This window comes from Aspergillus japonicus (assembly GCF_003184785.1).
Source record: "Aspergillus japonicus CBS 114.51 unplaced genomic scaffold BO86scaffold_85, whole genome shotgun sequence".
In the NCBI taxonomy this organism is placed as follows: Eukaryota; Fungi; Ascomycota; class Eurotiomycetes; order Eurotiales; family Aspergillaceae; genus Aspergillus; species Aspergillus japonicus.
Genome location: NW_020291722.1, coordinates 27,303 through 39,655, shown reverse-complemented (window position 1 = coordinate 39,655; position 12,353 = coordinate 27,303). Strand labels below are relative to the sequence as shown.

At 52.1% G+C, this 12,353-nt stretch overlaps 4 protein-coding genes across 4 annotated transcripts; 2 read left to right on the top strand and 2 right to left on the bottom strand.

Moving 5' to 3' along the window:
* Nucleotides 1-237: 237 nt before the first annotated feature.
* Nucleotides 238-1,365, top strand: BO86DRAFT_383416 (FTR1 family protein; the record flags this gene model as incomplete). The annotated part of the gene is made up of 1 exon (XM_025670839.1): nucleotides 238-1,365. One exon carries the CDS (start codon nucleotides 238-240, stop codon nucleotides 1,363-1,365), a length of 1,128 nt encoding a protein of 375 aa, XP_025522830.1.
* A 1,606-nt stretch (nucleotides 1,366-2,971) lies between these two features.
* BO86DRAFT_404174 (ferro-O2-oxidoreductase) lies at nucleotides 2,972-4,843 on the top strand (the record flags this gene model as incomplete). Its single annotated transcript, XM_025673982.1, has 1 exon — nucleotides 2,972-4,843. One exon carries the CDS (start codon nucleotides 2,972-2,974, stop codon nucleotides 4,841-4,843), a length of 1,872 nt encoding a protein of 623 aa, XP_025522829.1.
* A 1,832-nt stretch (nucleotides 4,844-6,675) lies between these two features.
* Nucleotides 6,676-7,125, bottom strand: BO86DRAFT_404173 (uncharacterized protein; the record flags this gene model as incomplete). Its single annotated transcript, XM_025673981.1, has 3 exons — nucleotides 6,676-6,690; nucleotides 6,742-6,904; nucleotides 6,962-7,125. The coding sequence occupies 3 exons, from the start codon at nucleotides 7,123-7,125 to the stop codon at nucleotides 6,676-6,678; spliced, it is 342 nt and encodes a 113-aa protein (XP_025522828.1).
* A 3,093-nt stretch (nucleotides 7,126-10,218) lies between these two features.
* Nucleotides 10,219-11,569, bottom strand: BO86DRAFT_459553 (zinc-dependent alcohol dehydrogenase family protein; the record flags this gene model as incomplete). The annotated part of the gene is made up of 5 exons (XM_025677366.1): nucleotides 11,429-11,569; nucleotides 11,359-11,378; nucleotides 10,916-11,309; nucleotides 10,365-10,864; nucleotides 10,219-10,248 (listed from the first exon to the last, which is right to left on the bottom strand). The coding sequence occupies exons 1-5, from the start codon at nucleotides 11,550-11,552 to the stop codon at nucleotides 10,219-10,221; spliced, it is 1,068 nt and encodes a 355-aa protein (XP_025522827.1). The 5' UTR covers nucleotides 11,553-11,569.
* Between the last annotated feature and the right edge of the window lie 784 nt (nucleotides 11,570-12,353).

The window sequence follows — 12,353 nt, the reverse complement described above, 5'->3', positions numbered from 1 at the left end:
GTGGCTGGAGCCAAAGGCAGACACCACCACGTTGTGGTAGGTAAATCGGGCTTCAGTCGATCTGCATAAGAATCCAACGTTCCTCTCTGCAGGGTGCCTCTTTGCACGACGCACCAACTTTCTGCTTGGATTCTTCCTTCATCGTGTCTTCGAATCTTTTATCATTTCTTCTTTTGATGACACCTTCGCTCATTTCAACTAACGACAAGTCATTGAAGGCAATCAACGCAGCTCACCATGATCGACGTTTTCGCGGTGCAGGTGTTCTTCATCGTCTTCCGCGAATGCCTGGAAGCCGTGATCGTCGTGTCGGTCCTGCTGTCCTTCCTGAAACAATGCCTGGGCCAACCGGGCATGGACCTGGAGATCCATCGGCGACTACGCAAGCAGGTCTGGTGGGGGTCGCTCTGCGGGGTGGTGGTCTGTCTGATCATCGGCGGGATCTTCATCGGCATCTTCTACGGGCTGGGCAGCGACATCTGGTCCAACTCGGAGGACCTGTGGGAGGGGATCTTCTACGTGATCGCGACGGTGATCGTGACGGTGATGGGGCTGGCGCTGCTGCGGATCAACAAGACCAAGCAGAAGTGGCGGGTCAAGATCGCCCAGGCGCTGATCGCCAAGAGCGAGGGCCGCACCCGCTGGCTGCGCGGCGACTGGGCACGTCGATACGCCATGTTCATCCTGCCTTTCATCACCACAATGCGTGAGGGCGTCGAGGCGGTCGTCTTCGTCGGCGGCGTCTCGCTGGGCTACCCTGCTACCGCGTTCCCCCTGCCTGTGGTCACGGGTCTCCTCGCTGGTCTTCTTGCAGGGTGGTGTATCTACCGCGGTGGCAACGTCATGTCTATCCGCATTTTCCTGATTGCCTCCACCTGCGTCCTCTACCTGATCGCCGCCGGGATGTTCTCCAAGGCGGTCTGGAGTCTGCAGTTCAACGCCTTCCAGGTCAAGGTCGGCAGCGATGTGGCGGAGGAAGGCTCCGGGCCCGGCTCCTACAACATCGCGGAAACCGTGTGGCATGTTAACTGCTGCAATCCGGAGATCGACAACGGGTGGGACGTGTTCCAGGCGATCCTGGGCTGGCAGAATACCGGCACCTACGGGTCGGTCATCAGCTATAATCTCTACTGGGTTTTCATCATGGCCTGTGTCTCGTGGCTGATGTACGAGGAACGCAAGGGCCAGAGGACCCTCGTGCACCGGTACTGGAGCTTCCTCGCCCGCATCCCCGGACTGAAGAGCTATGCGGCTGGCAAGCTGTTGGAAATGGGGGACTCGAAGGAGCAGGACTTGGTTCGACAGGTGCAGGCCTCGATGTTCGTGGATGACGTGGTGCAGACTGTGGTGGAGCCAACTAAATGAGAACGACCAGGACGAACTCTGGAGACATGGCGCGGTTGGCAGGAAGCAAGACAGGCGAGGACTCGTCGTGTAGTTTCTGAGTGATAGTGAGAATACAAGTATGATACCAGCATTGAAGTCTGAGCAGTCTGAACTTTCAGAGTGGGGGTGAACTTGAAGACATCCGAGCGATGCTGCTGGTTGCGAGGAAAGCGCTTGTTCACGACTGCGGATGAGTGATAAATTCACCTGGCACTGAGCACCTACGTGGGGCGGGGAGAAGTGGGCGGTGAGCAGCCCAGCCAACGAGGCCCCTAACTACAATACCTATTTCGTAGTAGTATGCAAATGCACATAACCTAGTACCTCGCTTACCTAAATCCATCTTCGTGTTTTCGTGGGACATCACAGACTAGATTGCAAGCCATATCGAGGCAGCTTTGCCCTCTGGCCCACGCGCTTGCCATATCTTGCCAGAGCCTGCTGCAGTGGGCCCGTATCATCCAAGCATTCCAAGTATGTGTATTTGGCGCTAGTTCGAGGGCTAATATTCCCCGAATTCACACCGATCCCATCAGTGCTAAAGCCAATGTACCGTTCGGTGGAAGGGAGTTGAAGTTCAGAACCTTCTCCCTGCCCGCCAAGGCCCCCAAAGAGGAAGCACTTACGAACACGAAGCGATCCATATAGAATCCACCGTCCCAGTTCATATCGAGAATGTATCATCCGACTGCCATAGTTTGTAGGCACTCCAGATTCTCGACAGGGGATATTTCCTTAGACGGTATCTGCGCTAGACCAATTTTCGTAAGACCGCTTCATCGATTTTCACGATCCAAAGTCCGAGCTATCACCATAGTACAGGTTCGAAAGTTGGAGTAACGCACCGATTCCTCGACATACTTATTATCTCAAAGAATATTTGATCACGGCTCAATGGATAGTAATGCCGAGAATAATAATACCATATGTTACAGAATATCTTGCAAGCCCAGGCCATATAAGGCGGGCGATGCGGTGTTTACACCGCGGCACGATTCTATACCGATATTCTCGGCCTGACGGATTGGATCGCTATGGCGCGGTTCTAAGGGAAAAGAAACTGATCGGGCGACGGGGTCTCGACCAAATAGGTGGAGGCAGGCTAAATGTAGACTAGTCGCCGAGCTTGGCGAGCTTGACGAGCTTGGCGAGCTTGGCAGAATATTGCCGAGAGTCGATATCTGATCCGTCGGAATCAGATAATCTCCTCGCCGCCCATACCAATTTACCTAATTCTTCCCCGTTCTTGTCACATGTCATACGGAGGGTTTACCATGGAATCTTGATAGCTCTCTGAGAAAGTCTCCGCCCGTCAATACTTGTACAGTGGACGGGATATATCTTTAAGCGTCAGCGGGAAAGTCTAAGCGAGGATGCAGTCTCTTATCAATCAGTAGTGGAGTGGAGTGGGGAAACATTCCGAATACAGGCTTAGTGGTAAATTTGCAAAATGGGAGAAGTAAATCTGTTACCTCGCCAGGGCACGGGGTAAAGGATATAACCCACGACACCTGGCTGATTCGGTCTTCCCGTTCTCATCGTCTCCTTTCTGAAGCGGGCGCTTTTTCTTCACGTTGGGCCGACAATGTGGCCACTGGCGTTCTTCTTTCTGTCGCTGCTGGCCTTGGGGCAGGCAAAAACCGTCACATATGACTTCAATCTGACCTGGGTCAATGCGAACCCTGATGGCCTGACCGAGCGGAAGGTCATCGGAGTCAACGGGCAATGGCCGCTGCCCGTAATTGAGGTCGACAAGGGAGACCGGCTGGTGGTGAACATGTACAACGGGCTGGAAACACACAATTCCTCTATCCACTTCCATGGCCTCTATCAGAACGGGACTACCTCCATGGACGGTCCCTCCATGTTGAACCAGTGTCCGGTGGTCCCCGGAGCCAGCATCACGTATAATTTCACGGTGGAGCAGAACGGCACCTACTGGTATCACTGCCACACGGACTGGTGCTATCCGGATGGGTACCGCCAGGCTTTGATTGTTCATGACAACACCCCTCCCTTCGGGTACGATGAGGAGTACACCATCACAATGAGCGACTGGTACCACAAGCTGACGGAGGACATCCGTCCGGAATTTCTCTCCTTGTATAACCCCACCGGAGCAGAACCGATTCCGCAGGCGTTTCTGGTCAACGACACGATGAACTCCAAGTTTCCCGTTCAGGCGGGAAAGACGTACATGCTGCGGTTGATCAACATCGGGGCCTTCGTGGCTCAATACTTCTATATCGAGGACCACACCATGCGCATTGTGGAGATCGACGGCATCTATGTCGACGAGACCGAGGCTGAGGTGCTGTACATCGCGGTGGGCCAGCGGTACTCGGTTCTCGTGACGATGATGAACTCGACCGAGAAGAACTACCCGATGGTGACGATAGCCGACTCCGTTCTGCTCGACACCGTGCCATCGGATCTAGTCCTGAATCAGACCAACTGGCTCGAGTACAACACCCAGGCCGAGTACGCCGCGGCGACTCTCAACATCGATGTTTCCTCCGAGCTGGAGGCCTTTGACGATATGACGCTGACCCCGTCCGACCGGGCGGCTTTGCTCCCGGAACCCGATATCCAGGTCAAGCTCACCGTTCTCATGGACAACCTGAACAACGGGAAGGGGTACGCATTTCTCAATGATATCAGCTACACTTCGCCCAAGGTGCCCACCCTATACACCCTGATGTCCGCCGGCAATCTGGCGACCAACGCGACCGTGTACGGCGAGTACACACACCCAGTAGTCCTGGACCACAACGCCGTGGTCGAGATTGTCCTCGAGAACCAAGACACCGGCTCGCATCCGTTCCACCTGCACGGCCACGCGTTCCAGCTGGTGACGCGCTATCCGGCCTACGGGGCGGACTTCTACGACTACTCTGCCGGCACGGCCTTCGCCACATACAACAGCTCCAACACGACCCTCACGGACAGCTTCCCAGCGTACCCGGCCCGCCGGGACACGCTAGTTCTCCCACCTGGCGGCTATTTCGTCATCCGCTTTGTGGCTGATAACCCAGGAATCTGGTTCTTCCACTGCCATATCGATTGGCACCTGGCCCAGGGTCTGGCCATGACGTTTGTGGAAGCCCCCGCCGTGGTCCAGGAGCGACTGACTATTCCCGCCGACCACTGGGAGGTCTGTCGCGCCGCCGGCGTGCCCGACGAGGGCAATGCGGCCGCGAACATGGTCGACTACCTCGATCTGACTGGCCAGAACGCCCAGCCCGCCTGGCTACCTGCCGGGTTCACGGCGCGTGGTATCGTCGCCCTCGTCTTCTCGTGCGTGTCCGCCGTCGTGGGCATGGGCTTCATCACGATGTACGGTCTCTCGGATCTGAAGTTCACGGAGACGGAGCTCGGAATGGGCGAGCGAGCGGTCACGGATGAGGTGGCGATGACCGAGTTTGGGGAGGAGTCTGCCACGGCTTACCGGGATTGATAGAGGGCAGGTGTACGGTACGGTACAGATATGTTATATAGAACTTTTATGCTTTCTGTTGTTGCTCCAGAATTTACATACCGAGGAAGGAACGATTGTGTTTGGTGTATGCTCGTATATTGCTGAATAGGTCTTGAATCCAATCCGGCTTCGTTTCCGGATCTCAGCTGTTTCAGAACAGATGTGAAAAATTAGCATATATATAGATATGGAAGATTCTTGACGCAGGTCACTGAGCAACGAGAATTTGGAAATAATGGGGAAATCACAAGCGCGACAAATTTGATTTGGTTGGATGATCTATAGAGAAATGCTTAGAGCACCTGGAAATTCATGTCCGAGCCAAGCTTGTCGATCTCTGAGCCAGAATAGCAAACAGGGTTGAGTTTGATCAACTTTTCTTGGAGAACTTAGTTACTTTATGATTCAAGTTGCAGATGCATGCTTAGAGTTGGATTATAGCTGATCTTGAATGTAACCTCGAAGAGTAAGGGTAGGTTCCAGAAGCGCGGGTGCGCGGATACTTCAATCTTCGAGTTGTACAGCGCGTAGTGAAACGAGCTAGATGGAAACGACCCTGGGTTCATAAGCGCCAATCAGCACTTTTCAGCTTTCCTTTCTGGAAGGCACCCCCAATCTGAGATTCCGAACGCTCCTTCCATATATTGATCAGTAACAAAGATGCAACTTTATGGCTGCGGTGAGAACAGCAACGGCTCTCTCGGGGAGCCACGGGCTTGTCGGAGACGGGACCAATGAGACCGAGGAGGAATTTGCAGTCAAATGGGAGAGAATGGTGTTAGAAGCGCTCGGGGGTAAAGAATGTGTGGCGGTGTTTGCGATGGAGCAACAAACCTTCATCCTGACCCGGGATCGAGACTAGATCTTGTGAAGTGCAGAGTTCTTATAGTGGTTGACTCACAATATATATCTCCAAATCTATCTTCGTTGCTTTTGTTGGAATATTCCTTTTCTCTACTGATGAGTCCAGGGTTGCTCCCACCGAGACTCATTTTGTTAATGCTCAACAACTTTACAGTACCTTTGCGCTTAACATACCACCGAGCTACCGTCGTTTCGAATTGTAGATGTGATGGGCTTGGTTAAAAACATATGCTCAGAGGAAATAGCAATCTCAAGAGGGACGACCATGCTATGCTCTGCAACTCTCCATCAACCCCGCACCTGGTTCTTGTTCAGAATACCATAGCCCCAAACTAGTCCGCTGCCGCATCAGGAGCCAACTGCATTCAGTGGCTGGCTAAAAATCATCTATCTAAATTGGACCGTGTTTGCCTGGTTTTAATGGGAGATCTTACCTAGTACCATGTCTCACCTCCCTGATCCTATACTGTTGGTTTCCTTGAACGGCAGATTTGACGGTTGGTTCATCAATCTCAAAGAATGTCATCCAGCTCCGAGTTCTTAAAAGGCGGTTCTTTCCCCTCTCAAAGGCATATTGAAGCGCTGCGTAACGCGTGCATACAGCGAGTACCAAAGGTAATCGAAGCCTTCACAATCTGGCGCAATCCTGAATCTCCGCGGTTTTCTCCCCTGGCAGGAAGCTTTATGCATCATGGCGTTTCTGTATGCCCCACGACCTACCCCTATTTAGTTATATACTAATCTGCGATAGTCCTTGTTGTTTTACCTCGGTGTACAGGAATACCACGACTTTCTGGAGCCTAGAGTGGTTCGATATGGCGATCAGAACCATGCCAACCGCATTTATCTTCTCGGATCACCAAGCGATAAGCAAAGTCGACTCGAAGTGTTATTTCGTCTGCTAGACGCTCCCCTAAATAACCCCGATGGCTTTTTTTCCAGATTGTTTAAGGGTCCCACGACTGGAGTGATGAGCATGTTCGCAACCTACTTCAGACAACACAACCACCTACTGCACTCGATTGGCACCCTGTTAATCTCGGCCGCGAGCAGATCCTTGTTGTCCAAGCAGGCACCATTTCCCACAGCGCGGTATTGTCCTTTCTCGTATCGAAGGGCGGATACTCCTGAAAGAACCGTAGCGTTTTCAAGTAGATGTTCGTGATGTAGTGCAGCCTTGCATGTTTTTCCAGGCCGGCGGCCTAGAGTCAGAGGCCCAGGGGCTGCACTGACCCGCTGAAGAGATCTTCGAGTCGCAGGCCTTGCCAGAATCCCACGATTGGCTCTTGCTCCTGTCTCAGGTGCGCGATGATCAAAGTGATCTGGGTTTCGCTGCCATGAGAAAGAGGCGGTCGAGGTGCCTGGCCCGGGATATGATCAACGGTATTAGTGGTCATCTCGAATCCTTTTGATGCCGGTGTATCAGCGTAAATTGAACCTGTCGATGGTGAAGGCCGAATTTTTATGGTGCCACGGTGCCTCATGATCATCCTCCATGATAGTGATACTAGGATATGATTGGTGCCCTCTCCCCGTACTCCGTCTCGGGACGGGACGAATGACGGCCGGGGCTCCGGCTCCTTAGCCTCTAATCGATCAGATTCAGAGGCCTTACTACCTACTACCTTACTGTATACCACAGATCCATGATCCATGCTTTGCCAGTAGATCTTTTTGGGCACTTGAGTTTTACCCCGGCCCTTCTGTGGGTTCCTTTCGGCATCGCCAACCTGAATTTCCGCCGAGACCTGCATACAGTACCCAGTACAGTAGTACATCACTAGGTCAGACCAAAACGAAAATTGCAGGTATGAGAAATGAACGGGTTGGGCGCGCTTTAAACGGGGGTGAAGAGGCGGGGCGAGGAGAGGGGAAAGAAGAGGTAAATAAAGTAGAGCAGCATCGGCTTTATCCGACCAGTAAAAAGGAATGAATCGGGTTCGCAAAAACATACAACAGAGGGGATTCGCTGGTGGTCACCCACCCAACTACTAACCTCCCGGCGTGTGGCTTAAGTACGGCTGAGCGGACGGGAAGCCCTGTTTTCCACACCCTGTGGTCGTATGTACTAGAACTCCTGGGGTAATTGACATCTATCCGCTAATCGACTAGCACTATTCCGTCGTGGACCTTGTTCCATGGTTGTTTTTATCCGCTCATGAAATCGTTTGGTTTTGGTCTTCTAGTTTCTCCACTAGAGCCCCCCCCCCTACTATATTACGGTGCTAGACTCTTGTATCTAGGTGATCGATGTCTATTCATAATTCCCAATTGAATGATTCCATTGAACCGAAAACGCTTTCGGGTGGATCTTATGTACTACCGTGCAGACAGGCAAAATATAAAGTACATGGGCGTCGTACCGAACGAGGATCTGAACCGCCCGGATCAGCCAGCCAGCCAGCCCAGCCCAGTTAGTACGACTCTAGCATGGATGATAGGAGCTACCTAGTAGACGAATAGTCCTGCCAGTGAGGAACTATGTGAGGGTCAAATTTGGAGTGGGTTTCTCCTGTCTACACTTAAAAATGACATAGACTACGAAACGGAACGTTGCAGCGGCATCGAAGCAGGCCTTTTATTTATTGAGACCAATGTGGCAAGGAGTGGCCAGGTCGGACAAAAGTATAACTAAATATGAATAGAGAAGAAACTGATACTCCAGAAAGGAAAGAATGACCAGGTCGGACAGATAGAAACAAAACATGATCGGAGAACACATGGAAAGGCAGATCGCCAAAGAGTGACCAGGTCGGGCAAAGGTGAAAGCTCAACGCAGCAAACAATAAACCAAAACGCCCCAATGCAGATCCCAAACCAGAGAAACAAAAAAAAAAAAAAAAAAAAAACAAAGGAAACCCAGCAGAGTCCAGCTGCATATAATCTGATCTACGATGACAGGTCAGTTACAGTTCACCAATCCAACGAAGACAGTATCACATACCCAAGCCTCAAAAGCCTCAATCCAACAACACCGTCGCCTTGCGGTTCCATCAACATCACTAATTCAAGCTACAGCACATGATTAGCTATGTTTACCTACAGAAGTAATAGCACATACCAATTTTCCGAAAGTATCAATCCAACATAAGTGTCGTTTCGTGGTGAAATCAACGTCTCTCATCTAAGCTGCAGCAAAGGGTTAGCTGTGTTCGCTTGCCAAGATAGTGGCACATACCAGATTTTCGAAAGTATCTATCCAACACAAGCATCACCTCGAGGTGGAATCGATGTCGGTTACCCAAGCTGCCATATGGTTAGCTGTGTTCGCTTGCACAAAAAGTAGCACATGCCGGTTTTTCGAAAGTATCTATCCAACACAAGCGTCCGTGTGACGCGTCTCGGGGGTTCGGGGGATCGTCGCGGGCCGTTCCGTTTGATCTGCTGTTCAGTAAGCAATAAACGACCTGGTTCCGGTACAACCAGGTCCAAAAGAGCGTGTGTGTAAACGGGGAAAGTGGCAAGGAGTGACCAGGTCGGACAAAAAAGCCACCTATAAACAAAAACACAAGACAACAGCAGCCCTAGACTCAAAGGAATGACCAGGTCGGACAGAAGGTACAAAAAATTGAAACCGTGGCAAAGGAGTGACCAGGTCGGACAAGTACACTACGTATAAACACAAAACAAGCCATTGGCAGCGCTACGCTCAAAAAGAATGACCAGGTCGGACACAGCAGAAACAAATCAACGAAAGAGTGACTCGATGTACATGGTGAACAAAGGAAAGACACAAAGACCAAGCAAGGCCAGAGCCCCCAATGCATGAGGGTTAAAGGAGCGGACGGAACCCCGACGAGTTCCCACCATGTCATACTCACGAATGGACGGATCAGTCAGATCCTTATCGGCCCAGACGTTAACGCCTGGAACGAGCCATCGGGAAACGGTAGAGACAGTGTCGGCCTCCGCAAAGGAGACCTGCTTCTTGGGCTTCACCGTGCGGACGTCGCCGTCCACAGGCTTCACCAGAATTGAACGAGGGGACGCGCCTTCGAGAGGACGCACAGAAGAAAAGAAAGACGAAAAAGCAGAAAAACCACGAGTCACAGGCTGCAAAAAGGAAACTGAAGGAGTGGCTGCGTCAGAAGGGTGTACCGGACCCTCCTTCGGCGAAGAAGAAGAAGAAACAGAAGAAAAAGAGGAACGCAGGGGAAGACGGGAGAACGCACGAGAGAACATCTTGATAATCGTAGAGCGTTGAAAACGATACTAGCATCAAGGTTTCAAGTGGTATGGAGAGGAAAAGAAGAGAGGAAGAGAAGAGGAGGGAGAGGAGAGGAGGGAGAGTAGGTAAACAGCGGTTGTTGCTGGGCACGGAGGGAAGGAACCCACCCTGGGTGAGCACTGGTTGAACACTGGGTGAACAGTGGGTGCAGTGAAGGCAAGCGCAGTGGGCACACTGGAGAAGGAACTCCCTCATCTTCCCCCACCTTCCACGGTTACTTGGCCTCTGCCAGCACTGTGCCGGTAAATCTAACGATGCTTGACTATGGGTATAGGTGTTGAGTAGGCTGACCCTATGAGGTGTAGAAGCGCACAACTTCAGTTAGCAACACAGAGACAATCATCCATTAACCTATCAGTCTACCAAACCATATACAAGTATCAGCTCTCAGTCAATCTCCACACACACCTTCCCCAGACTCTTCCCTGAAGCCACATACTCGTAGGCCTCCTTGAGCTGGCTAAGCTTGAATTCCTTCGAATCGAGAACAGGCCGGAAGTCAGGGTGCGCATCGATCCAACGGCACATCTCCTCCATCTGCACCCGACTCCCAACCCAAACCCCCCGCGCAGTATACAGATTCAGCCAGGCCTCGAGCAAGGTGGGCATCTCTTGTCCTTCCGGGCTGCCACCAGCGATCCCGACCACCGCGATTGTCCCGTCCAGCTTGACGCAAGCAGCGCTTTCCCTCAAGGTGGTTGGGCCGGCGATGTCGACGACGAGGTCCACTCCACAACCCCCTGTCAGCTCTTTAGCGACGGCTCCCCATTTTGGAATGTCTTGGTAGTTGATGACATGATCGGCGCCGAGCTCGCGGAGGAATTCGACTTTGTCCGGGGAGCTGGTCGTGGCGATGACTCTGGCACCGACGGATCTCGCGAACTGGAGCGCAAAAAGGCTCACTCCCCCTAGGTCAGTGTTAGCAAGTGGCAGGATCAGGCAATTGAGAGCAGCTCAACCGGTGCCTTGAACCAAAACCCATTGTCCCGCCGTAACCTGCTTCCCAGACAGCCCAAATAGCGCATTCCAAGCCGTCAGCCCAGCACAGCTCAGCGTCGCAGCTTGAACGAAGCTCAGCCCATCCGGCATCGAGACCAGCGCTTGCTCGTCGAAGGCACCAGAAGAACAAAAGACCCCGTCAACCGAGGCACCCGTGCCGAACTGCGCGATTTCAACAGTCACCGAGCCGGTGATGTGCTTTTGATTGAGCATGGTGATCACTCTATCTCCAGGCTGGAACCGAGTAACGCTCTTACCCACGGACAGGACAACGCCAGCGCCATCCGAACCAGGCACAACGCCCGGCTTGACGGTCCAGGGGTAGTTTCCGCGACTGATCATCAGATCACGGGGCTATAATTCTCAGCGAGTCGCGCGTAGACGCACAGTCTCGGGAACATACATTTAGAGAGGCACCTCGGACTATAACTCGGTTAGTCGCTAGAGGCAGGTAAACGGGCTCACTGACGCACTCTGTACCAGAACCTCGTTGTCTCGAAGCGCTGGTACCGGGACATCCCCATATACCAGGGATTCAATCCCATCCTGGCCCATAACGGACCATCGTCGAGCAATCGCTGGAATGTGTGTAGCCATACTCAAGTGGATCTCAGGTGGGGTAGACGATGAAACTGATTGATCCCGTATCAGCGCTGGGCTTTATACCACGGGCATATAGCATATAAGCCATACGACGGCATTAGTAATGATTTGTCAGCTGCGCAACACTAACCAGTCAGTAAAGCTATTACGGTACTACAGAACTCACTCAGCTTAATACATAAAGTACTTACTCCCTTGTGACTTCCTTGTTGGCTCTGGCGCTGGGCCCCAGGTTTCATGAATGACGGGGGCCTGCATATTCAGAATTACACGAAATCGAGTGTAGGCACCCAATTCCCTACCTTCTGCAGCTGCGACCTGTACTCGCTAGATCTAAGTGATATTCAATCGATGCTCTGGCATTGACATTATCCTGTCGATGCGAGTTCGCTCCCATTATGCAGTGAGTGCGGGAGAGGACATCATGCCCCGGAAACGAGGTTCGAGAAGTCAACCTATCATTCAATTCTGCGCATGGAAAAGACGAGGCGGGATGATAAACCCAGGGCCCTGGTGAGCAGTTATCTACTGAGGTGCTATTATCCACTGCGTACCGATTACCCAAGAATCATAATACTTATTACTCCTCTTGATTGCCAATTTCCCGGATTTTCTCTTCGTCAACTTCAAACCTGCGCTTGTGTCTGTTCACCATCCTTTAGTGACTCCAGTGGAAACGCCAGAGCCATCGAAGACGCGTGAGTCAGTCTGCCAAAGACTAACTGGAGAAGAACTCTCCAACCTTGTGCGCCCCACCCCCCGCCCAAAGAAAAAGAGAAAAAAAAAAAAAAAAAA